Genomic DNA, 25705 nt, shown 5'->3' with positions numbered 1-25705 from the left:
GCCCCTAAGATCTGTGAACAGCCAAGGGATCATCTTCCAGTGCTGGCCCTGGGGATCTTGTGAGCACAAAGTATCCTAACAACCCAGGGGAGTTACACGGTGCTTGGAGACATCCACCTCAACATGGAAAGCATAAAGTACCTGAAGCATCCTTTCCAGTCACTGCTCATCTGACTTGTCAGAAGTCAGGCAGCTACCAGACACTTCCATGGGTTGATTTAACACAACAAAAAGGGAGAAACCTCAGAGGGGGGGCAAACAATTTTCTACCACTGTACTGAATTTCATGGACTTACAAAAGGGTCTGTTAAGTCCCGCCCTTCTTCTGGGAATAGCAAGCCCTTAGATCAGCTCAGCGCCCTGAGAGGCTACAAACCCACCTGCCCCCCGCATTTAAGCGGAGCTGTTAGTACCTGCACACTGCCTGCGCTTGGCAGCCTGCTAAGGGAGTTTCGTAGGCAGTAAATTAGATTGGGAGGGTGGGGGAGAGGAGGGGTGCGAATCTATTTAGCTCCAATTACAATAGGAAGTTGACTAACTTGAGGCAGGATTAACTACAGGGCAGCCTTTATTCTAATATATATTAAGCAATTATCAGCTAATGCAACAAGCAGCTCTAAGATCTGGGCTGTGGTAGGTTCATTTCAAAACCCAGGTTCATTTTGCAAACGCTGCTATAGATACAACGTAAATAAAGATGGACACAGCTTCATGCTTTGTCACTGGAGACAAGGAAAGTGCTTCTCACGCACCCAGTGTGGTCCAAAAGTCTGACCACGCCGAGCATTTCCGTGTAGTGTCGTTGCTGTGTTAGCACCCACCCAAACTGAACTCGGCGCTAACTGAAGAGCCATGGGTGAGACCACCAGCAACGAGAGGCCGGACATCCGTGCGGCAGCTCCTCTCCGCTCAGCCTGGCCCCGTCAAAGGCTCTCCGGCCCAGTCACTAGCCAATTCTCACAAGTGTGGCTAGTATTTGAAACACGCAGATAAAACAATAAATCAGAATCAATGCTTTATGGGACTGCTCTTCCATGGCAGAGATGGTCGATCCTGGGTTTTCCATTTTCTTGCGCTAATACTAAACGCATAAGCAGGCACTCATGAGCAAGCGTCTGTCAAATGGTTCAAGCACACTTAATCACTGAGCCAATTTCTCTCTTAAGCAACCAGCTGACACCAGATATCCTTACGCCAATTTAAGCAGTTTTGAATACTACAAACCACACCTTACCACAGGCCTCTGGACAGAGCTGTCTCATTTACAGTTCTTCCACAAACAAGAACTCTCCAGTTCATTTTTATTAAAACACTGTTCCACAACAGTAAGCCCAAGATACAACTGTACCCCCAGTTAACCCTCAAAAAAACCTAAGCCACAGAACACACAGGTTGAGTCCTCTTGGCACAAGAGGCTGGCAACATTAAGAGGTTTCTCTGTATAGCAGAAGAGAAAGCATTACTCATTTCAGACGCTACTGCAAAAAAAAATCACTGTTAAAAACCAGCCTGCAGCCATCACATATTCAATGTCTGATAAACAAAAATAATTATGACTAAGTTTTCCTGATGGACGAGAGAGTCTTTTGCAGCAAGGAGCTGCCGTTTACAGAACTGGAACTGACAACTGAAGTATATTCAAAATTCACATGAATCCCAGTAAATCAAGTGCCTGTTCTTGACACGTACAGTCTTCATACTGAAGAAAACCGTTGAATGGAGACCAGTGAACCTTCCTAAAACAAGCATCACTTATACTAAGCACTCCTTATTTTCACTTATTCTCAGTACACTCTAAATCATTTTTTCAGTGCTCCCTCTTCTCCATGTGCTTTAACATTCCCTCCTGCCCCATTTTTTCTATCTAATAATACTGCAGAAAGAGTCCCCCTTCTTTCCTCACCTCAAACCAAGACACAGCAGGTCTAGCTCAGTATTCTGATTTATTACAATACAAAACAGGATTGTGGCATCAATTTAGCCAGGGCTTTCAGGGTGGGATCCTTGCTCAAGTATTAAATCCCAGGCGTTAAAACAAAGTGAAGGAAACTTCAAAACAGAAGATGAACAAATGCATTTGTTTGCTGATGTAAAAGCTCACACCCATCCAAGACGGCAAGTATTCTAAAGCCACCTTCTTGGGAATGACCTTGTAAGATCTCAGGTCGATCCAAAGGGACACAGTGCTTAAAAAAAAAAAAAAAAAATCATACAAGTGGATCCGATGAACGTAGCCCAGCCTAGTAATCCAATAATCTGTCCCCAGGCCAACCTGTGTGTTTCAGACAGAGAGGAGTCTCAACATTTAAAGTGACCAATTAACTTTAAGTTATCTAGAGGCTTATACCAAACTGCAAGCCATAACTGGGCTTTCTGCTACTCCCAAAGCTGAGGCTAGCAGTGGCTGTTTTTTCAAGGCCTGTATAAATGGGTTTGTGCTGCTCTACTACTGCAAAACCAGCAGAAACCACAATGTAACTACTGATCCATCAGTTAGCCCTTTAAAAGAAACTATCCTAATGAATAACACAGCAGGGATCCCTATCTAAACTGTGATCCACTGAAATGTTGTAGCAGTAAAAGGGCTTTAAAATGTAACTATTTTAGAAAACCAATGAAAAGATGTACACTTATATAAGGTATTGAGTTTTGACTCCCTTTTCCTCTGGCTACCTTGCCACGCTGTGGATGGACACATGCTCCAAACAGGCGATGCTCTGAAGCCAGCGTGATCGAGGAACATGGCTTGGAAGTAGACCCTTCAGCCCTGAAAGCCGATCTCCTCTTTCCCCTCGGTTTGAAATACGACTGATTTACTACCTACCTGCCACGTGACACCATTAGTTTTATTCATGATTTTGGAAAGGGAAGAGTTCAACAGGGTTAGGGATTTTCCTAGAAGAAAAGCTTAGTTAATTAGTAATCTCTATGTTTTACGGAAGGCAAATGAGAACAACTTACAGACCTAGCCAAAACATAACACCCATGAAATGTTAGAACAACCAGAGAGGTGCTGTTCAGTTGGCCCACTGTTCATCAGCCAGTAAAACATCCATTTTTTCACTTGACAAATAGGGAATAATTTTTCCTGCAGGACAGGGATACAGTTAGGGAACTTTCAAAACCTTCCCTGGTCAAAAGAGCCAGCCACACACATTTCTCCTCACTGACCACCAGCATTCTGACAAACACAACATAGTAACTCAACCATAGTAACTCCTCTCAGTGTAGGACACTTTTCCTTCAGATTCTGGATGCTTTGGAAGACCTAAAGATGAAAAGAAGTTTGAAAAAAAGCTGCCTGACTCCCTCTTAAAAGCAAAAGGCAAAAATGAGTAAGTGGTCTCATCCCATGAAAAGCAGTTAACAAGTAACAGGATCCAGCACAGGACCAATTCTTTTGTTTATGTTTTATGGTCATAAGTGTTTCTACATGCATTTGAACAGAAGATGCACAAATTGAGAAAATTTTCTAGTATTTTATAAAACTTTCAAATAATCAATGTTACCTAAGAAAATATTCTTTAAGTAATGAGCTGCAAGAGTAAAAGGAAGACCTTATCCTCTGATAGGATTCATTTCCATAAATTTCACTTGCTCAGCATTCCTCCAAAAACGTGCAAAACAAAACCTCTGCACCTTCACAACAAAACAGGAGAGCTAGCTGTCAGGGGAAAAAAAAAATCACCTATACCCATTTTTGTCCTCTTATTCAGAGGCAGCATAGTTTTATAACACAGACTGCAGTAACAAGGTTGCTACAAAAAAAAAAACACACCAGTATTTCTATAATTTGAAAATTAAACTAATCTTCAGTTTATCATAGAAGACCAAGGTCATATGAGGCACCAATGAGAAAGTTTCTATTCAAGATAACCCGAGGCCAGGCACCTTTCAAAAACTTCCTAAATTTACAAAAGTACTTGAATAAATCACTGATTTCTGAAGTTTTGCTTACAGTATCCCATTCCCCACACGGACATTCCCATTAGGAAAATAAGCTTTACATGAGGACTTTAGATGGTATTTGCATGGTACATGGGCTGCTATTAGGAAAGAAAGTAACCACAGAAGGAAAACAAAATCACCCCACTGAAGACTGAGGCTTCAGAGCTTAACTTAAACACGGAGTTCTGCAAAAAGTTCTCAAGATGTAGAAGTTATTTTTCTTGCTTCATGAAGTTTTAAGTGGGAAACAAATCTAAGAAAGCTTCTTTATTTCTATAAGTCAGACTTGCCTCTGTTTTAAATCAGAGTCACTTTTACCCCCCAACACCAGCTTAATACTTCTAAGGAATCTTCATATATGTTACAAGAACTCAAAATGACCTACTAAGATCAAAGCTATGCAGCCTCCTCACCTGCAGGGTCTAAACCCCAGTTTTGAACCCCTTCAACAAGCATGCCAATTCAGGCACGGCGCTGCTCCCACTGTGGAAGGCCAGGCCACACGTGTGCACAGAAAAAGGAGTGCCTTTCTGTTCCCCTTCCCTCCACACCTACCCTTCTTTCAAGTGAATGTCGCAGGGATGGTCTGAGTTCTAAGCACGGGACAATGGCGCAACAGCATCATCCAGCTGTCCTTACAGCTGGATTTCAGGATCCTCTGAGAGGAGAAAGGAGAGAGGAGAGCATCCCAATATCAAGCCCACAGGGGAGCAGCTGGGTAGCCCCAATTAAAATCAGAACACAAGAACTCGTGATTCACCAGCTGTAGTCTTGCCTTGTGTTAACGCTCAAATGAACCCTTCCCCTCCCAGAGTGTAACTGGTTGACTGGTGAAACCTATGTGTAAATTTGTAACTAAATATAGACGTTCTGCTAAATTTGGTAAATCTCTCCTTACCAAGGGGTTGCACTGCATATTTATATAATTATACAGTAGTATTTCACATCTTTACTTTCTACACCTATCATTAGAAAACGGTTGCTGACATTTATTTTAGGTCATGTAACTCAACTGGGTCAAGCTGCACTGAAGGGAAACCAGAATTCTGCAAGAAACTTCAGGAATCAGTTCATTTTGAAGTGTTATTGAATAGCAGGTATTCACTATAACTAGACAGATTGTTTCTGGCTACCACAGGAGTTACTAAGAGACCTACCAAGATTTTTCCAATAATAAAATGTCTAATCAGGCTGGGAATGAAAGAACACCCTACTCACCAGCTCTCCGCATCCTTAAGCATCACCTCAATACATCTGGAAACCTGAACCCATTATCCCTCCATGTTTTCGTATCAGTGAATAATTCTCAAAGAAAATTTTCCATTTTGTTCCACCTCTTACTTCCTTGACTTTGAAAGAACTAGTCAAAATAAGAAAAACATCAAGTGCTACACTGAAATCTAGATTTTTTTTAGAGAAAAGGCTTTTCTGCCTAATATTATCTACCTGAACTTGCATCAACTTTTGAATTTCTATTCCTTATGGTCATGAAAACGTTGCTATTTACATTATTTCAAATATAATACAGAAAACTAAAATGTATAAGCATTAAGTTAACTTCAGAAGTCAAAGATACATTGTGTATACCCTGTAGGAAGCACTGCCATGTTAAGAAGGTTCACTAACATAGCAATGACTTTAACAGACTACATTGCCAATTTAAAACAAACTACTTAAGTATTTACTCTGAATTCAAAGTTTAAAAATTAAGAGACCTCGGATTTGTTGGGGGAAAAAAAAGAAAAAAAGATTAAGCCCCAGCCAAAATCTCCAAGTACTGATGTGGAGTGCATGCCATTCGACTATTAATTCTACTCATTGTAGGAGGTAGGTTATGTCTGATTTTTAATTATGCTTTATGTAAATATCCCCAGAGGCTTATGCAATAGGTACAGGCTTAAGTAAGGCAAGCTGGTGGAGGCAGGCAGCCTCCTCCGGAGAGGGAAGCCGAGAGCTGAGCTGACTCCATAGCCAAGGGGTGGGTGAGCTCCAGTTGCCATCCAAGGCCTCCAAACCCCTGAATTACAGAACACAAGAGACCTGCTACATTTACACGCTCACTGCCAAAAGCCACTTACTGAACCGAGCTCCAGGATTCTCGGGTACTTTTGTCAGCACAGCTGGCTTCTCCGACTTGATTTACACCAGATCAGCAAACCCCACAGTCCTGTGAGCACTAACACTGCCATATTTATCGCTTGCTTCAACTCTATTCCTACAGCCCAGTCTTCCACCACAATGGCTTTTGATGAGAACCTGCGTGCTCTGTGGCCAGAAGCCCTCAACCACCAAGGACCGTATGGACTCCACATACGTGCACTATTAATCACCGCCCTGCCAGCACACCTTCACCTTGACCTACAGGCTTCACAACTACTACGGAGGAGGCTGTTTAATACTCATGCCTTTGGCACTACTTTAAGTGCCAGCAAAAATCGCAAGGAGTGGTAGTATTATACTTAAAATTACATCCAAATCTCACTCTACACAAGTTGCAGGCTGTGTCCAAACCCTGATCAAGCTCAGAAGGCAACCAAGCAACTATTTACACCAAGGTCCGTATCACCTCATCTCTCAGACTGCAACCAGTAGTAAAGGTCTCTCCGAACACCCAGGAGAACCATGGCTTCCCCTCTGTTCTACACAGAAATAGCACAAAGCCTCCTGGCCTCCTCCTTCCATGCCCAAAGGCGTGCTTCAGCTTGCAATTGTTTCTATTTGCATGTGATAATTTTAACTGGTAATTCTAGAAAATATTCTATACAGCTGCACTTAAATTTCACCTTGCAGAGCTGATAAAAGTCATTTATATGGGTGCCACTTCAGTCCCTGCTTTCCCAACCAGCAGCCTGGTGACTACCATAACTGGGTTCTGAGCTAGGAAACCAGAAAGCTTTGATTCCTCCAGTTCTGCAAGGCAGGATAAGTGCAGCACAGTCTTCACCTGTAAAATGGGGACAATACTCCCACTGTGAAGTACTTGAAGATCTGATATAAGAAATGCAATATAATTTCAAAAAAAGTTAAGCTAAAATTCTTTTCATTCTCTAGATAAATATTTTATTATACTCTTTGTCCTGCTCTTCCTTGATGATTTTCTACCTAATTTGCTATTTTGACTAATCCAATTATTTTAGCATATTAAACTAAGACTAATACAAGGATACAAAACCAAAATACCACTGCAGACACACAGCAGAGCCTACAGAATATCGTACCATTATTATTATGACTTCAAAAGTAAAGAAAATAGTACAGATCGAGGCAGCATGGCAAACGTTCACTTTATTTATTTTAATTCTCCCTTCTAGTTCTCACTAATTCCACTCACTGGTAATAGCTGAAGGCATACACCCAAATCAGTGACTCATGGCACAAGACCACAGTCAAACAGTCACTGGGTTTTCAAAGCAGTGCTGTTCAAGAATCACAATGCTCCATCCCAGGAGTTTAATGGCCTTTTCTTTGTTTAAAAAAAAAAACACCAACAAAAAATAAGAGTGACAACAGGTGTTTCTTTAATTCTCATACATACAGAAGGAAAAAAAAATGGAAAACCAAATTGACTCTTGGTCCTGCCAGCCATACCCCGCAGTCTAGCAAGGCGGCACAGATGTGAGGCATGGCCTTCCCACCCATGCTCCTTCCCCAGGTTACTCTCCACAACCAGAAACACAAGACAGAAGAACTCCCCAGGCAATTTCAGCTTCGAGATTAGCCCAACTCCTCTACATGTGTTCTGGAAATCTCCAAGTGCTTTAATTCCAACTTTTTTTTTTGTTATATATTTTAAATAAAGTTTTTCCCAGTTTTTTCAAATGAGTAATTTAAGAGCTGTTTGGGAACCTTTATTTTTTTGACCTCAATGCCAACCTCCCAGACACATTATTTATAACAGGCTGTCTTTCTTAATACTTGCTATTAGTCAAAAGACCAACAGAGTGGTTAGTAAACACCTTAGCTGTTCAATCTTCACATCCTTTAAATAATGGGGCGGGTTCAAAAGTGATAAGCTTTCGAAGCAGAACTCTGCTCACCTTGTAAAGGGCCACAAACACGCTGATACAGCCCATTTCCCATCATTTTCCAGGTTCTGTCACTACCGCTTTGTATCTTCAAAGATACATTGAAATGTGACATAAAAGACATCCTAGAGAGTAGAAACTCTTAAATTACTTGTGTCCTATTCTATCTACAGCGAGCCTTCCAGCTCCCCAAAACAGGTGTGTACTTGAGCACGTAACCCCATATCATCACATGTTCAGGATACCAACCACGCAAGGAACATTCACACGCAAGCGCTCATCTGCCTGATCGTTAGATTTGTAGTTTAGTTAAATGTCCTGCTGTTAACACAATTTTAAACCTAGGTTAGGTGGTCACAAACAAATTGCAAATGTGGGTCTGTATCAGTTTAATCACTTTTCTTATTCAGATAAGACCTGTCAGTTCAGGTTTCGGGAGGGCTGGACAAAAGATCATCAGTGGAAGGCAAAAAATTGAGACATGGGAGGATGAACGCAAGCTCTCCTCCTTCCATTTCTTCAGAAGAGATGTGTACATGTACCAAAGTACCCACTCCTGACCCCCAAAGAAAAAATGGTACGGTACCATCGGGTACCATCTTCTTCCTCCTGCAGAAGCACCAAACCCTGGAACCGCAACAGCCTTGCAGGTACCAGCCACGTTCTCCCGCTTTCCACTAAGACTACAAAAGGGCTATGATGGCGGCTGCGATCTCAAGTTTTCTTTCTAAAAGAGGTGACTAAGGAAATAAGATTCACCCTTTGGTGTAGGATGAGTGGGCAGTAGCGCCAGATAAAAGCCTTCGTTTATCTTCGCTCCCTAGGCTACATAAAGCAGTATTAGATGCAGGTTTACAGGCCCAACAACGCTCCATCTGGGCCGGGATACGGCTGCAGTCCCTCCCCCACACCCTTCCCTTAAAACTCTCCACAGGTTTGGAAGATCAAAGGAAGACACCTCCATTGCCCTCTTCCATTTTGCTGGGTAAGAAATATCCCTATTGTGTAAAAGTGTGTATGTACATATAGCAGGAATCCAGCAGAGTCCGGGAATCCCACGTCCTACCTCCCGAGCCCAGGGCAGCAATACCGGGGGCCAGAGGCCTTACTTTGTTCTCCGCTGGGTGGAGGATCTCACCTCCTCCTCCAAACCTGGTTCAAAGTGGAAACCACTCCCAGAGGTCAGGAGGCAGCAGCACAGGAGACATCTTTCCCCCACCCTCCGCACGCAGAGAGGCAGCGGCGAGCAGAGGGCCCGGCCGCCCCAGGAGGGTGCAGGCGGGGCGCCCAGCCCCCCTTCCCCGGGGCCCGCCGGGCAGCGCGGCGGTGCCGAGACCTCCCTCCCTCCCTCCGCCCCGGCCTCAGCACAAGGCCCTGGGCCGCCCTGCCCGTGCGGGGCCGCCGGGACCCCGCCCCCGCGGCTCCGGTGCGGCCGCTCACGCCCATGGCGGCGGGGAGGCCCGGGCCGCCGGCGGGAGGAACGGGGGGGTGTGGTGCGGCCCACGACCCCCGCGCCCGGCCGGGGGCGGCGCCGAGCGCCCGGCTGGTGGCTGCGGGCCCGGCGCGGCGAGCGGGAGGGCGGGCGCCGGCCCCGGCCGCCGGCCGGGCCTGTCAGGAAGCGGCGGAGGAGAGGGGAGGGCCGGGCCGCCGGCGGGATCGCTCACCTCGGACACCTCGTCCTCGTCGCTGCCGGAGCCGCCGCCGCCCCCGCTCCGCAGCACGGCGGCCGCCAGCTTGAAGTCGAGGGCGGCCTCGCCGGCCGCGGGCGCGCCGGGGCCTCCCGGCCCGCCGGGCCCGGCCTCCCCGAAGAGGCGCACGGCCCGCAAGCCCAGCGGGGAGGGCCCGGCCGCGGCGGGCGGCTCGGCGGCGGGCGGCGCGCGGGGAGCGACCGAGTCGATCTCCTCGTCGCCGACGGGGGCGGCGGTGCCGTCCGTGAGCATCGCGCTGATCCGGGGCCGCCGCCGCTCGCAGAACCCAGCCGTCTCCGTCCCCTCACGGCACCGCAGCAGCGCCACTAACTTCTCACACCCTACCCGGGCCGCGGGCGCCGCGCCGCCCACCCGCCGCTCCGCCCGCGCTCATTGGGCGCGCTCGGCCGACGGCGGCGCGCTATTGGCCGCGGCGCCCGCCACTCCGCGGCGCGTCACGCGCTCCCAGCATGCTGCCCTGAGAGCGCACGCCGAGGCGGTTAGAGCCCGCCGCCCCGCCCCGTTCCCCCGGCCTCGCTTCCTGAACTTCCCGGGAGCTGATTGGTCCGCTGGAACATCAGTCATGCGCCTCGACAGGGCTGCGGGCGTCGATGGGGCGAGGGGGCTGTCGATCAACGCGAATCCGGGAGTTGCGGATTCCAATTGGCCGGAAGGCACATCGCTCACAACGCTCGGCGTCTGGCGCCGCCCGATTGGCTGCTGCCGCGCACGGGGCCCGCCTCCCCCTCGAACCCCTCTGAAGGTCTCCGTCAGCGCGAGACACCGTCACCCGCCCGCCTGTCCCGAGCGGCGATTGGAGCCGGGCGCTGCCTATCGAGGGGAACGGCCCGCCCCCTCCTTCCCGCCCCCCCGTCCCCGGCGCGGGCCGCCATAGGCTGGGACGCCGTCACTCCGCTCCCCGCCCGCCGGGACGGCACCGGCGCGGCCACGTGGCCCCTGTCAGCGCCGCGGGCCGGGGGTGCGCGAGGGCGGGGCCGCTGTGACGGGCCCGGCGGGGGCTGGGGGTGACCCCGGGGCCGGGCTGGAGGGGCCTGGAGCCCCCCGGGCTGCGGGAGGGGCCCTGCCCGCGGCGGCCGCTGGCCCGGCCGCTCTGGGGGCCCCCACCGAGCCGGGCCGCCCTGGGGCCGGCGGTGCCGCGCTGGGCCGGAGCAGGCCCTGGCCCCGGCCTCCGCTACCCCTCGCCCCGCGGCCCCGCTGCCGGCCTAGTTCACGGAGATGTTGATCTCTGCTCCTTGGCGATGCATCAGCTCCAGCTGGAGGGAGAAGGAAGAGGGGGACAGACCGGCAGTGCCCCAGCCCCTGCTCCCACCCCCCAGGCAGCTCAGTCCCAGCCCGGCTCAGCCTCAGCTCAGGCCAGGCCCAGACCTCGAACCAAAGCACCCCCGGGGCCGGCTGTGAACGACCGCAGCGCCCGGGACACCACCTACCTCCTCGCCATTGCTCTCCTCCTCCCTCCGCTCCCGGGGCTCTTTCCCCTCTGCCTCCTTCCCCCCTGTTTCGGGCAGGAGGTTGTCCAGCCAGCTCAGGTCATGCAGGGAGAAGACATGCTCCAGCCCCTTCCGGATCCCCACCAGCGCCAGCAGCTGCGGCCAGGGCAAAGCATGGACCAGCATTGCACAGTGCTTGGGGCTGGGGGCCAGGGCACAGGCAGCGGGCTCCCTGCCACACCCCCTCTGCCCCCTGGTAAATGCCAGGGAGGTGGCATGTCACCTCTTCTGGCTTGGTCCCAGGGGACGATACTTGCGCAATGCCCGCAAAGCAGTGACAGCCCCACCAGCCCCAACCCAGGAGGTGAAGGCTGGTGGCAAAGCCATGTTGTAGCACTGCAGGGACCCCGCCAGCCCTCGGGGATCTGAGCACCCACGTACACCGTCTGCCAGGGCCTGCGCCCCTGTCCCTTGCCCGAGGCGAGGGCGGGGGCTCTGGCAATGCTCAGGGAACGTGTGAGCAGCACCCAGCTCAGCACCAAAGCGGTGCCATCCAATTAAAAGGGATGTCATACCATCACTGGGAAAATAATAGCGGCCATGGTGGACTTGAGGACCCAGAGCAGGGCCAGGCACAGCAACTGGATGACAGTGAAGAGGTGCACCCGGCGCAGGGGCACGTGGCGGAGGTAGGCGAGGTCTGGCTGGTGCTTGGCTGGCATCAGGAGCAGCCGCATGCGGTCTGTGAGCTGTAGCGAGAGGACGGCGTGTTGGTTGCCCACCTCCAGCTTCCAGGCAGCTCTCACCCACCTCCCTGTTGGGATCAGGGCTGGCAGGATGGGTTTTCACCACTATTTTTGCAGTTCAGCCCTCCTGCCATCTGCGCTGGCCACCAGATGATGCCTGGGCGGGTGAGTTTGTCTGCAAGACCAGGGGTCCTGGTACCACCATCGCCCAACGCCAGGGGAGCGCTTTCCAGGCAGACATCTAGAAAGGACTCGAGCTGGTCTTAAAGGGTTAATTGAGAGATAACAATCCTTTATTTCCCTCCCTGCCTGCAGGAAACTGCTGCTGCCTTTGCCAGAGCGAAACCCCTGATTCCCCAAGCAGAGGGAGGGGGTTTCTCAGCCTGTCCCCAGAGCAGGGGAGTTGCAAGGAAAATGTCCTGTTTAGAGGTAAAAAAAAAGTGTAGATATTTCTGGAGTGGGGATTTTTTCCCCTCCGTGGGTTTCTTGGGAGATGAACAGAGCTGGCACATCAGCAGCAACGCCAGGACCAAAGGACCAGCAGGTCCCAGCCCTACCTGCAGCTCCCAGATGGGGACGTCCCTGTGGCTTTGAGAGCAAGTCTGAGCTATCCACTGGTCCCTCCGCTTCTCCCAAACCACTGATCCATCAGTGCAGAAGTTGCTCGTGCTCCTCAGCATCCCAGACACCTCCCTTTCCCTTTCCTCTACCCCAGAAAGGTCCCTCCGTCCCTCCTTGTCCTGGGCCTGGCAGGGGACAGACCCGTGCCAGGCCACACATCACACAAAGCTAAAATCCAGGCCCTGCTGTGCAGTGAGAGCTGGTATCGAGCAAACCCTCTCATCCCCAAAAGAGCCCCCCCAGCACCCCCGGCGCCCCCCCGCTCACCTGGATGCTGTTCAGTGCCGCCACCCCCATGTGCAGGAAGACCCCGTACAGCACCGGCATCGGGATGTGCTGCAAAACAGCGGGGCGGGGGGTCAGAGGGGCGCGATTCCCGAGGGGACTGCGCTCCTCGAGCGTCCTCTCCTGTGCCAAAGCCTGCACACGCGGCCGCAGCATTTGCTTCCTTCACTTCCACCAGCCCAGTTTAATCTCATGGCTTTTTGCTTATCTTATGGCTTCGAGGGCTTTAAAGCCCAGACATGCTCCCGGCTACCCTGCTTGTGCGGGGACATCGCGGGCTGCAGAGAGGGGAGACACGCACCGAGTTCCTTGCCCTGTTCTCCAGCACGTGGTGGGAGCAACCCAGGCTGGAGATGGAGAACACGGCACCAAGCCACCTGGAGATATGGTTTGTGTTCAGGATCTCTGAATGCCGGGGGGGTGATGCCTCCCCAGCACACTCTCCTCGTTACCTCCTCCTCCGCAGCCGTAAACTGGCTCCTGCCCTCTGTGTTGCTCAGCGTGGTTTGGTTTTCTCCCAAGCCCGGGAAGGCAAGGAGGCAAACGGGGGCCACTTGCTGCTCCCCAGGGGTTCCACCAGGGACAAGGGGACTGCCCAGGACTGGGTTGGCGTCCCCAGCGCCACGCAAGGGCCGTTGGAGAGGCAGCAATGAGCCACGCGCCCGAGGTGGGAGGTAACTGCTGGGCCTGGGCAGGGGGGGCTGTAAGGAGAGGTGGGTCCTTGCATGAAGGACCAAGCCAGACCCATGCTGGGGCTGGGGAGGCAAGAAGGGTTGCCCTGGGGGAGACTCCCAAAGCTCACAGACACCCCGTGCTGCCCTGTATCTCGCCACCTGCCGCAAAGGGAGAGGGAGGACCAGGCCGGCTTGGTCTCCAGCTTCTCCACCACAAAATCGCAGAAGGGTTTGGGTTGGAAGGGACCTTCACAGACCATCCGGTCCAACCCCTTGCTGTGGTCATGGACATCTTTGCTAGACCTGGTTGCTCCAAGCCCCATCCAACCTGGCCTTGAACACTTCCAGGGAGGGGGCAGCCACAGCTTCTCTGGGCTACCTGGGCCAGGGTCTCACCATCCTCATCATATAACATTTCTCCCCTATGTCCAACCTAAATCTACCCTCGCTCAGTTTAAAACCTTTGCCCCTTATCCCGTCACTACAGGCCCTGGAGAAAAGTCTCTCTCCATCTTTCATATAAGCCCTCTTTAAGTATTGACAGGCTGCAGTATGGTCTCCCTGGAGCCTTCTCTTCTCCATGCTGATCACTCCTAGCTCTCTCAGACTCTCTCCATCGCAGAGGTGCTCCAGCCCTCTGAGCATCTTCGTGGCCTCCTCTGGCCCCGCTCTCGCAGGTCCATGTCTGTCCTGTGCTGGGGACCCCAGAGCCGGACGCAGTGCCCCCGGGGGTGTCACCAGAGTGGAGCAGAGGAGCGTCCCCTCCTCGCCCTGCTGGCCACGCTGCCCGTGATGCAGCCCAGGACAAGGTTGGCTTTCTGGGCTGTGAGCGTGCAGTGCCGGCTCGTGTCCCATCTGTCACCCACCAGTGCCCCCAGTCCTTGTCCGCAGGGCTGCTCTCAATCCCTTCATCCCCCAGCCTGTATTGATACTGGGGGTTGCTCCCACCCAGCTGCAGGGCCTTGCACCTGGCCTTGTTGAACCTCACAAGGTTCACATGGGCCCATGTCCTCCAAGGCCCCTCTGGATGGCATCCCATCCCTCAGGTATGTCAACGGCACCACTCAGCCTGGTGTCATCTGTGAATGTGCTGAGGGTGCCCTTGATCCCACTGTCTATGTCATTGATGAAGACATTAAATAGTATTGATCCCAGTAAGGACCCTTGAGGGACACCACTCGTTACTGGTTTCCACTTGGACATTGAGCCGCTGACTGTAACTCTTTGGACACAGCCATGCAGCCAATTCCTGACCCATCTAACAGTCCATCCATCAATCCCATACCTTCCCAGTTTGGAGGTAAGAACGTTGTGGGGAACCATATCAAAGGCTTTACAAGGCCATCCTCAGAGATGAAGACAGAGGTGGAGGAAAAGGGACCTCCTGCCTGCCCCCACGCAGTCCAGATGTGCCCAGAGTACATGGCAGAGGCTCTGCCTAATCTAGTGGCAGCAGCAGGCGAGAGCCAGCACCAGCCAGGCTCAGCCCCTGACATGGCAGTGTGGAGGGCAGCGGTGGGGTGCGTTTGGGGACCCCCATGCCCACAGGGAGGTGGCCAGCAGCCCGCTGCCGTGCTGGCTGGCCTGTGGCTCTCAAGCCAAACGCTTTGCCCAGCCCCTTCCCACGCAGCGCTCAGCTCCCTGCCCGCTGGCCAGGCTGCCCGTGATGGATCGATGGGACGAGGGACGGCAGGGTTAGGAACCCCCCAGCCTTGCAGGGTACAGCCAGCCCCCGCCCTGGAGAAGAGGCCAAACCCAGCAGCCAGGCTCCCTACCTTGAGAATGGGTGCCATGAAGACGGAGACCCCGGTCAGGATGAAGACGGCCAGGCCGGTCAGCCTCTGCTCCCTGCGGGCGGCAGTGCAGGCGTCACGGGTGCCTCGGGGTCCCTCAGGAGCCCGCAGCCCCCGTCTGCCCTCCCGGCCCCCAGGGTCTCTTCTCATTTCAGCTTTGATGGCCACAGGGACCGGTGGCATCCCCAGGGAGACACAAATAGCCCCAAATCCGGGTCTGCTGGACAGTGTAGGCACGTCCCTGTCCCCTGGCTCCGCAGCCACGGGCAGGGGGTCCCCCAGAGCGGGGTCCAGGCTCGTTGCGCACCTGATGCCCAGGAACTCGGGGTGCTCGCCGGGGGCCGAGGTTGCACTCTCCTTCCTCAGGCTCTCCATGTGCGCCAGGGAGATGACAGTGGCTGAGACGTACCAGGGGAGGCCGGTGGCAGAGGTGATGACCATCAGGAGGGAGACACAGAGGAGGTCCAGGTGAAAGCCTGCTCCTTTCTGCAACGGGAGAGACAGCGGGGCTGGGGGCGAGCCTTCTCCCTGGCACCATCAGAGGGGCGGCAGTGGGGTCTGCCCACCTTCCCGGCCAGTTTGGGGTGCTGCTCTCCCCTGCCTACCCCACTGGCCCACCAGGTCCAGCTGGTGCCTGGGTCCTCCCCGTTGGCTGGGTCCTGCCTGTCCCGTCCCCCACTCACCTGCAGCTTGTACTCCCTGCGATTAAGGATGACGGCCGTGATCTGCTGGTCCATGAAAATGAGGATGGTGACAAGGACAGCGGGCACGGCGGACACCAGGCAAACCCACCACGGGTTGGCTCCGAAGGGGAAGACGATCCAGCCGCGTGCTGGGTTCGTGGGCTGCAGAGAGCAGAAGGGTCATGGCAGCCACCACCCACCCATGGGGTCTGCGGTGCAGCCGGGTGATGGGACCAGCCCCAGGTGCCCAGACTGGAGCCTTGCGGGCACCCAGGGATGCTCCACCTGGGGAGAGGAAGAGCATCCTCTCTCCTTCCAGGGACGCTCCTGGGCTGCGTGACCCACCAGCCCCCCATGAGGACACCCCAGCAGGGGGTTGCTCCTGTGCACTGAAAGCCAGGAGCTGGACACGTGCCCCCAGGAGCGGGTGGAAGAGGTGGCATTGGGTGTTGATGATGGCAAGCCCAAGGAGGTGATGGTAAGCACGGGCTGCTCGGAGGTGCTGCCAGCCCTGCTCCACACCCAGGGACCAAGCCAGGTTATTTACAGAGCGTGGGATCGGCTGCGGTTCAACCCCTTCTCGTTTGCTGGGGCACAGCCCGCATCCCTCTAGGACTGGACCCGGCAGTGGGAAGGACAGCAGCAGCGTGGCGGGATGGCTGCTGTGGGGGGCACAGACCCCCTCCCCGACAGCACTGTGCCCACCCCGCTGGCACCTTCAGCTCGCTGGGGACGAGGAGCTTTGGGGTCTCCAGGCCCAGGGCAGCGTCAATGGCGCAGGAGGCGAGGATGGCCAGGATGACTGCGAAGTCGCTCACCAGCTTCCGCACCTGCGGATGGAGAGAGCTTGTCCTGGGCTGGCCTGGGCAGGGGGCTGCCCCAGGAGCACCCCCGGCGTTACAGCACCCAGAGCCGTCCCCATGCCACCAGGACGGGTGGCCATGCCGCTGGGTGGCCATGCCGCCGGGTGGCCAAAGGATGCTCACCCCCGCAGGGAAGTAGCGGCTGCTCCTGAAGCGCTTGAGTACGGCGCAGGAGAGGAGGGTGCCCCCGAAGAGCAGGAAGGAGAACAGGGTGACATCAGGCACGTACTGGCAGCTGGTCCCCAGGAGGTGCCCTCCTTGACCCAGGCACTGTGTCCTGCTCAGCCTGGCCGGGGCGGCAGGAGGCTGCGGGAACAGGGCAGGCAGCGAGGAGGGGTCACGCATGGACACCTCGGGCCCATCCCAGCCCCTCGGCTGACCGCCCAGGAGCGGGGGCTGTACCTGCTGGGGGGCCAGGGGCAAGGGGAGCGGCGTGTCGTTCCCTGCGGAGCGGTGACCTGCAAGGGGACGGGGGGCGTCAGGGTGCCAGCACCGTGGGGATGCTCCATCAGGGGTGACTGGGACCGCACTGCCATCAGAGCACTTCCCCAGGCTCTCCCCAAGGGCTCAGGGTGCTGAGGCCCCGGCACCAGCTGATGCCCAGGGAGCACCAAGGGTGACGCGCCTGTGAAGGGCTTGGCTGAAGCACCAGCCACTCAGAGGCACCATCGGCCCCGGGCTGTGCCCAGCGCTGATGCTTTTGCCACCCGGTGTGGGTCCCATCTGCAGGATCAGTGTGGACATGTCTTCAGGCCCAGGAAACACCCTCGGATTTACAGACCGGGCTAGAAACAGCAGCACAAACCCCCCCAGGTGCCCACCTCCAGTCCCTGGCATCCCCCATCCTGGAGCCACAGGACGGATGGACAGATGGCACGGAGGGGAGTGGAGGAAGGTGCCAATGTGGTCAAGCAGGTGAGGATGGGATCAAGTAGGTGAGGATGGGATCAAGCAGCCTCCTCCAGTGCCTTCCCTCATCTAACCGGGTGGCAGGGTCCCAGTGGGGTCCCAGGGCATCAGCCCCCTGCTCCCCACCAGCCCATGGCTGCTTGGGCTCACCGGGGCTGGACAAGTTGCAGAGGCAGCTGTAGGAGGTGACGTTGTCCAGCCGGTACTGCCAGTTGATGGGGAAGGCGTCCGCTAAGCTCAGCATCTTCTTCAGGGAGTCGTAGATGAATATCAAGCTGATGAGGGCGCAGAAGCCTTCCTCGGTGAAGCGGGTGAAGTACCGCACCAGGTGACTGGCCTCGGTGGCCACCAGGACCATGCCAAAAAAGGCCACCCAGAGCCCAATCCAGAGGCGAAACTCCAGGTAGTCCAGGCTGTGGTCTCTGGTGGGAAGGGTGACCCAATGCCTCAACAATGACACCCAACTGGTGTGATGGTGACCTGTGCCCCAGCCAGGGGACAGTGGCTTGAGAAACTGTCCCTGGCAGGTGCTTACTGGCTGAAGGAGAAGAGGAGGCGCTCGAAGACCAGCACGGGGCCGGTGCTGCTCAGGATGGTCAGGGGCTGGCCGGAAAAGAGGCAGAAGATCGAGCCAGCAAAGGCCGTGCCCAAGAAGCTCTCCAGCACCCCCTGCAATGCAGGGGAGGGGTGCCAGGCGTCAGGCATGTAGTGGGGACAGGGGTCCCGGGCCTGTCCCCCGCAGTGGCACAGCTGCAGGCAGCTGCCCGCACCTCCCTGCACTGCAGGGTGCAGGGTCAGTGCTTGGGGACCAGGGAAGGACGCAGGATTCAGGCGATGCTCAGGGTGCCCCAGGGGCACTGTTGGCTCCCCGGGCACCAGTGGGCACCCAGGAGACCTGCGGGCTGGGCTGAGGGGGGTTGGTGCGGGGCACCCCGCAGCCACACTGACCTGCATGTTGGCGGTAGCGTTCCCCAGCATGCCCCCGAAGGTGATGGCGTTGGTGACCGTCGCCAGGTAGATGTAGAGCACTGCTGAGAGGCACTGGGGGTGCAGGGCGTCGGAGAAGTCGCTGCCATACCATGGCGCCTTCCTCCGGATGTCTTGCAGCAGCCCCCCGAAAAGCCTGGGGCAGCGGAGGCAGATCTCAGAGCAGCCCCCCGCAGCCGGCCGTCACCCCCTGCAAGGCAGGGGACGGTCGCTTCCCCGGGAGACACCAGCCCAGAGTGGTTTGGACGTGGTGGCCCCATGTGCTGGGGAGAGCCAGCACCCTGTCCTGGATTCAGCATCCTGCTGCACCTCCCACCACCCTTGTCCTTCCAGGCACCCACCTGCCCGTCCTCTCCAGCTCCTCCCCAGAGTGTGGGTGCCCCAGACCGGCTCTATCCCCAGCTGCTGCCACGTCCCCATCGCCGTGGAACTGCCGATCCGGCGGGTGCACAGCGGTCCTGTGGCAGAGCAGAGCCTGAGACAACAGGCTTCAGGTTGGAGCCCTCAGGACCCAGCTGTGTCTAGGGGACACTATGAGGGAACAGGGCGGATGGAGAGGGCACAGGGGTGCAAGCAGGGCTGGGGGGACCTTGTGTATTATCCCCTGATAATGAGAAGGAGAAAGATCAGGAGAAGGAGGAGAGATGGGGGGTTGGACTAAATGATCTTCAAAGGTCCCTTCCAATCCAGCCATGATCTCCCCCAGCAAGCCCTGGAGCCAGCCCTAGCGGGACTGGTTTTGATGGAGGAGCTGGGCAGAGCCGGAGGTGTCCTGCTCGGAGGGTGAGTTTCACATCTGAGTGCTGAAGCCTGGTGTTCCCAGAAGCTCCTGCCAGAAGGGCCCGCAGGGTGGTTTTGCCATCCCCTGCCAAGTGGGATAGCAGGACTAAGGGCAGCAAGGACCAGAGCTGTGGTCATTGGCCGGAGCTGCAGAGGGGCTTGGCTGGGAGGACCTCACTGGCAACGGTTGGCTCTTCGGTGGCTTCATCCCCATGGAGATGGAGATTTCAATGGCACAGGTGGAGGTCCCCACCTGGCATCCTGCGGAGGGCTGGCAGGGGCTGTGGGTGCCCTTCCTCCAGCCTACCTTCTGTGTGGAGTTGGCAGGCAGCTCGGTGGAGGAATTCGGGCAGTGGGGTCCCATTTTCTGGGAGGAAGCACAGTCAGCTCATCCAGGAACACCTCCATCCCTGCGATGAGGTCCTCCTGGTGCTTAGCCTGCCGGGCAACCCTTTGAAAGAGCTGCAGAGAGATGCCGTGGTTTAGCCACCATGTCCTTGTGTTCAGCCACATGGAGCCTTCCTCCCAGCCTGCAGCCATCACCGAGAAAGGCACCCATCCACTGCAGTGCAGTGGGTGCACCTACATCCTACAGACCCACCCCAAACCTGTGTTTTCTTATCCTGGGCAAAGGAGGCCACCAGCTTGCCCCATCCTCCGCCTCACCCCAGGCCCATCCCACCCATGGGTGCTGCACCAGGCTCACCTCATCCGTCAGCAGCGTGGCCATGGCCCTGCCAACCTCGTGGTAGGCTTTTACTTTGGCTTGGGGACCCAGCAGAAAGAAGAGGAACCTGCCAACGAGACAGCGCATCTCCTGAGCAACCCTCTCCTCTCTGGGGGATGCGTCTCCTGGGGGAGACCATGGTGCTGCAGGGATGCTGGGGACAGCAGCAGGGCAGGCTTGGGGGGCTGCTGCCACCCTAAGGGGTGGCCACCCTAAGCGGGGTGTCAGAGGCAGAAAACAGGACATGTGTCTGCTGCCCACTGCATGGAAGCCCCACAGGAGACTGTGGGACACCAGGATCCTGGCTGGAACACAGGGTCTGCAGAAACCCAGGCTGGGACAACAGGTCTTTGGGGCAGAGAAGGAGACATCCTCAGCTGGGGCTGCCTGTGGGGCCAAGATCTTGGCTGGGGATGTCTGTGGGGTTGAGCTCTGGGATGGGGATATCTGTGGTCTGTGGGGTCATGCTCTCAGCTGGGGCTGTCTATGGGGTCAGGCCTTGGGACTGGGATGTCTGTGGGGTTGAGCTCTGCGATGGGGCTGTCTGTGGGGTGAAGGTTGTGACTGGGGCTGTCTGTGGGGTCATGCTCAAGGGAACGTCGTTCAGAGGCAGGCTGCAGGAGCGTTAGCATCGGGAAGGAGAGCTGGCCAGCTGCACGGGCTGCGGGTTTGGTAGGACTACGGGGACACGGGAGCAGATTGGAAAGAGGGCTCAGAGTCCTGAAGAAATATGGTTACAATCCCACACCTCAGAGGGTGCTGCAAAATAATAAGGTCTCCAGAGGGTCAGCCCATCTCAACATTTAACCAAGCCCTCCTCTCCTTTCCAGAACTGGTAAAAATGGTTACAGTCCTGGTACCCTGAGGCTGCGGAACGGTCCCGGTGGTTGCACCCCGAGCCAACCTCCAGAGACAGGGTAGGGAAACTCCTCTGACAGCACGAGCGGGGCTGAAGGCGGCTTGACAGAACCTGCTGCAGCCCTGACGTGGGGCACCAGTGCGGGAGGTCTCCCAGAGCCTGCTCCGAGGGTCGGGAGGTGACGGCAGCCGCCTGGGATTGCTTTCACCCAGGCGACTTCATCAAGGCAGTGGGAAAACCGTGAGATCCTAGAGATGGACCTGGGTGGGAGACAGCCCTGAGAGGGCTGCGCCCGCAGGACAGCCCAGGGTGGCCAGCAAAGGGGATGGCACCATGAAAAAGGGATGGGTAGGGACCAGCTCTCCTTCCCCTCCTGTTTGGGGAGTGAAAATACAGGGCAAAGGGTTGTCATGAGCCTCTCGAGACCCGCAGGGGATCCCCGGGGACCTGCCACCCATCTCCCACCCAGGAGAGAGCGGGAGGTGGATGGATGGATGGATGGATGGATGGATGAATGGATGTCCTGCTCCACCCAGCTCCTGGAGGATGGGTGCTCTGGGCAGAGTGACCAGGAGGTGGCAATGTCCGTCCTGCTCCCCGCCTGCCTCCTCCGCACTCCCTGAGGAAGTCCCCGGCTCAAGGGGCACACTGACCATTTCCCTTCACGGCTTCACGTCCTGCGTTCCTCAACCATGGGGAAACACCTCCTGCCCCACTCCCCTACCCCTACACCAACGGTGCCGCAGGAGCCACCCCACCGCTCAGGAGAGCATCACTGGCAGCGGGAGGGCAAGAGGCTCCTGCAAACCCACGTCCCTGCCCAGCCACGAGTCCCCGTGCTTCCAGGCAGTGAGTGGAGAGCACCCAGACCCTCCTAAGGGGAGAGTGAATGCAGGGCCCAGGTGGGGACAACCCGCCTGCTAGAGCACAAGTGTGATGAGGAGCAGCTGAGGGACCTGGGGGGGTTTAGTCTGGAGAAAAGGAGGCTGAGGGGAGACCTTCTCCCTCTCTACAACTACCTGAAAGGAGGGTGTAGTGAGGGATGAAGGGGGGGCACAGGGCCATCAGCTGTGCTCCGTTTACCTGCTGGGGAGAGCGACTTCGGCCAGCGAGCCGAGGGCCACCCCTCGCCTGAGGCGGATGAAGGCGGTGAAGGGCTTCTCCAGGAACTCCACTTCACCAACGGCAACGTGGGCTGCTTCGGCCCCCGGTGGGACCTTCTTCTTGAATCGGTTTCTCAGCTGAAAGGACAGGGGTGCAGCGGCTGGGCACTCGGGGCGCCGTGGCTGGGCACTCGGGGCACAGCGGCTGCTCTCGGCCCAGCTCTGTCCCACCTTACCTGCTCTTTAAGAGGCGTTTCGGAGAGCTGGGCGCCAGGCTCAGCCCAGCTTTTGGCCTTCCCTGCAAAGAAAGGGAGCTAGCAGCAAAATAACGTGTGCGAGCCGACGACCAGCACGGGCACGGCCCCAGGCTGGTGGCAGGGGGGGGATGCCCGGTGGGACAGCCACGTTGCCACCCATGGCCAGGCGCCGTGCCCACCTCGACAGGGAGAGAGGCCGAGCTCGGCGACGAGGCGCAGCGGGGATTTGGTGGGCTGGTGCCGGGGCTGGCGGAGCAGGAGGGCTGCCAGGCGCTCCCTCAGCTCCGGCGGCGGCTCCGCTTCCTCGGGCTGCCCGGAAAGCGCCTTGTCTGCAACAGGGGTGGGGACAGCCCTGAGTCCCCCCAGTTCGCTGCCTGGCTGGGGGCTGCCCAGGGAGAAGCCCACCTTGCTGGAGCAGCAGACAGCCACCCTGGGTACCTGGCTATCACACACCAGTGCTTTTATATAGGGACCTCCTGGTGGCCTGGTCCCTCTCTGGTGACCAGCCCGTCCCAGGAGGTGACCTTTGCATTCCCCACGTACCGATTATTTCCTTGAAACTGGAGGCATCCAGATCCAGGAGCATCGTCCCCTTCTGCAGGCACGTCCTTAGCTGGAAGAGGCTCTGCAGGGGGAGGGCTGGGACGTGGGGTGCACTCCAGCGCTCCCCGCCATCCTCCACCTTCTCCTCGAACTTTATCCACCTGCCCGGGGAGATGCGCGGGCTCAGTGGCACGGCAGTTGGAGCTCGGGTCCATCTCTGAGCTCGGCATGGGGCTGGCATGGGCAGGGAGGTGTCTGGGAGGCTCAGGGGGGGCTGCAGTGGGCTTGAGGAGCAGGGGCAGGTGGGCAGCCTCAGGGTCACATCCCCACTCCTGATGTCCCAGCCCTCGCACCATTTCCATGGCCTCCTCTGGCCCTGCTCTCGCAGGTCCATGTCTGTCCTGCGCTGGGGACCCCAGAGCCGGACGCAGTGCCCCCGGGGGTGTCACCAGAGCAGAGCAGAGGAGCATCCCCTCCTCGCCCTGCTGGCCACGCTGCCCGTGATGCAGCCCAGGAGACGCTTGGCTTTCTGGGCTGTGAGCGCGCAGTGCCGCTCGTGTCCCATCTGTCACCCACCAGTACCCCCAGTCCTTGTCCGCAGGGCTGCTCCCAACCCACCCGTCCCCAGGCTGTCCCCTGCCATCAGCAGCGCTCGCTGGACCCAAAGCAGGAGCAGTTTGAGCTGTTTGCCCCGCTCAGGCCGTGTCAAGTATCCTAATGGCGGGTGCAGACAGAGCTTCCCCTTGACCCCAGGGCGGGCGCGCTGCTGCGGGGGGAGCGTGCCCCGGCAGAGACCCTGCTGGCAAGAAGGGGGCTGGGGAGAGCTGTCACATCCCGGTGGCTTTGCCCCTGCCTAGACCCCCCAACCCCCGGGGCAGACCCATGGCTGCCCCCAGACCCCCGCGGCCCATGTCCCTGTGCCCCTGCCCAGCTGCAGAAGGGCGGTGCGGGGTGTGGGGACATCCCAGCCACGCTCCCGCCCCACACCAGCACCCAGCTGGCCCCAGCTCCTCTCCGCTGGGCCCCATCGTCCCCAGCCAAGCCTGCCCTGACCGACATCCTTGGTCACCCCCTGAGATGTGTCGGGCAGCCGGGTCTGGGGAGCGTCAAAGCACTGTCCCAGCCCTGGCACGGCCGCTGGAGCCTTGGAGAGGCAGCAAAGGCGGGAGCAGAAGGCAGGGCCCCGTGCTCATGGGGGTCACTGCCTGTGCCCTGCCTGCTACCCTGCCCTCGCCCATGAAACCAGCTGCCCAAAGCCAGGCAGCGGCAGCACGGGGTGGGCAGAGGGCAGCGACCAGCCCCGCTTTGGGGCTGAGGTTGAGCAACCACCAGCCTTAGGAGGTGCCATGGGCTCCGTCAGAGCTGGGCTTTCGAAGGCTGGGCTTCCCACAGCGTGCCTACCTGGCTGTCTCTCTCCACTCCAGCCCCGCCGGGGTGCTGAGGAGCTGGTTGAGCTGGATGAAGAGCAGCGGGCAGGTGCCATCCCCTCGTTCCTCCCGCTGCAGGGCCGCACCGGCTCGCTGGGCTGCTGGGGCCGTGCTGGAGGGGAAGATGCTGCAGCCGAGAGCCTGGTAGGGAGCTCCGGGGTTGCTCCCCTCTGGTCTGGGCTGTGAGCAGGCGTCTGCTGCCCGGAGAGCCGCGCTGGCCGCCCCCGGCACGTGGGCTCGCATGGCCACCAGCACCGGCACCCGCAGGCGTGGGCTCCCCTCCGGAGCTGCCGGCACTCGCAGGATCGCACTCATCCCGTGCCTTATCAAAGCTGCGAACCAGTTTAAACTGGCCACAAACCAATACATGGGAGCAGAGCCCGAAACGCCGACCTCAAAACACTGGGGCCAGCCCCGCGGGTCCCGGCATGGCCGGCTCCTGCCACCCGCGGCCACCCACCTGGGCCAGAGACCAGGGGACCCCCTGCCTCCTGCTAGTGCCCTGCGTGGACAGAGCTGCACGGGTGCTCTTGGGGAGCAGCGTGTCCCCGAGCCCCCCCACACCCCGCAAAGGCTTTGGCGAGGGGACGGCGAGGCCAACCCCGGGCAGCCGGTAGCAGCATCGGTGCCGGCACCAGGGTGCCTGTGCCCAGGGCAGGAGGGGTGGCAGGGCCCCGGGGCAGCTCTTCCCCGGAAAGGGGATGTGGGGATGTGCGCTGGGGAAGGACGTGTCACCGCTGAGGAAATCCTGAGTGGGGCAAGAGGGGGCTGCCAGCGGCGGGGTCACGGCAAGGGCCGGGAGCGCGTCAGGGCGTCCTGTGGGCAGCGGTGGGTGAGCGGGTGTTGCAGCGTGTGTGGGGAGGAACGATGTGGGCACTGCCACATCACCCTGCCGGGCACGGGGAGGTGGCAGGGCCAGCACGGTGCTGCAGTGGGGAGTTCTGTTCAGTATCCTTATCAATGATCTGGACGAGGGGATCAAGTGCACCCTCAGTCAGTTCACAGATGACACCAAGTTGGGCAGGAGTGTTGATGTGCTGGAGGGCAGGAGGCTCTGCAGGTGGGTCTGGACAGGCTGGATCCATGGGCCGAGGCCACTGTGTGAGGGTCAACAAGGGCAAGTGTCGGGTCCTGCCCTTGGGGCACAACAACCCCATGCACCGCTACAGGCTGGGGGAAGAGTGGCTGGGAAGTGCCTGGTGGGAAAGGACCTGGGGGTGTTGGTCTATGGTGGCTGAACATGAGCCAGCAGTGTGCCCAGGTGGCCAAGAAGGCCATCAGCATCCTGGCTTGTATCAGCACTGGTGTGGCCAGCAGGACTAGGGCAGGGATCGTCCCC

The 25705-nt window shown here is 57.2% G+C and overlaps 2 protein-coding genes across 9 annotated transcripts in view; both read right to left on the bottom strand.

The window, feature by feature from the left end:
* The window catches only part of ANKHD1 (ankyrin repeat and KH domain containing 1), a 120999-nt gene extending 111013 nt beyond the window's left edge, over positions 1–9986 (bottom strand). For all 8 annotated transcript variants that reach the window (XM_068417298.1, XM_068417300.1, XM_068417299.1 and 5 more), the window contains exon 1: positions 9638–9986. In XM_068417298.1, the coding sequence (XP_068273399.1) occupies positions 9638–9913 (276 nt within the window). In that variant the 5' untranslated portion in view covers positions 9914–9986. The remainder of the gene's footprint in view (positions 1–9637) is intronic.
* A 65-nt stretch (positions 9987–10051) lies between these two features.
* Positions 10052–24681, bottom strand: SLC4A9 (solute carrier family 4 member 9). The gene is made up of 21 exons (XM_068417153.1): positions 24341–24681; positions 22940–23100; positions 22576–22725; positions 22376–22437; positions 22120–22277; positions 20157–20244; positions 19758–19912; positions 19012–19128; positions 18632–18806; positions 18219–18352; positions 17834–18105; positions 17177–17232; positions 16898–17080; positions 16628–16741; positions 15912–16073; positions 15536–15714; positions 15211–15283; positions 12744–12812; positions 11685–11858; positions 11048–11265; positions 10052–10286 (listed from the first exon to the last, which is right to left on the bottom strand). Exons 1-21 carry the CDS (start codon positions 24679–24681, stop codon positions 10052–10054), a joined length of 3276 nt encoding a protein of 1091 aa, XP_068273254.1.
* Between the last annotated feature and the right edge of the window lie 1024 nt (positions 24682–25705).

Source organism: Nyctibius grandis, chromosome 22 (genome assembly GCF_013368605.1).
Source record: "Nyctibius grandis isolate bNycGra1 chromosome 22, bNycGra1.pri, whole genome shotgun sequence".
NCBI classification, from domain to species: domain Eukaryota; kingdom Metazoa; phylum Chordata; class Aves; order Nyctibiiformes; family Nyctibiidae; genus Nyctibius; species Nyctibius grandis.
This window is presented reverse-complemented; position numbering and strand designations above follow the sequence as displayed.

Excerpts from the sequence above, each read along its gene's own strand:
- SLC4A9 (XM_068417153.1), bottom strand. The coding sequence starts at position 24,681 with ATGAGTGCGATCCTGCGAGTGCCGGCAGCTCCGGAGGGGAGCCCACGC. Across the intron at positions 18,807-19,011 it reads GAGCTGGAGAGGACGGGCAG|GCTTTTCGGGGGGCTGCTGC; the intron begins GTGGGTGCCTGG and ends CCGCTGCCCCAG. Across the intron at positions 18,353-18,631 it reads ACGCTACCGCCAACATGCAG|GGGGTGCTGGAGAGCTTCTT; the intron begins GTCAGTGTGGCT and ends CCTGCATTGCAG.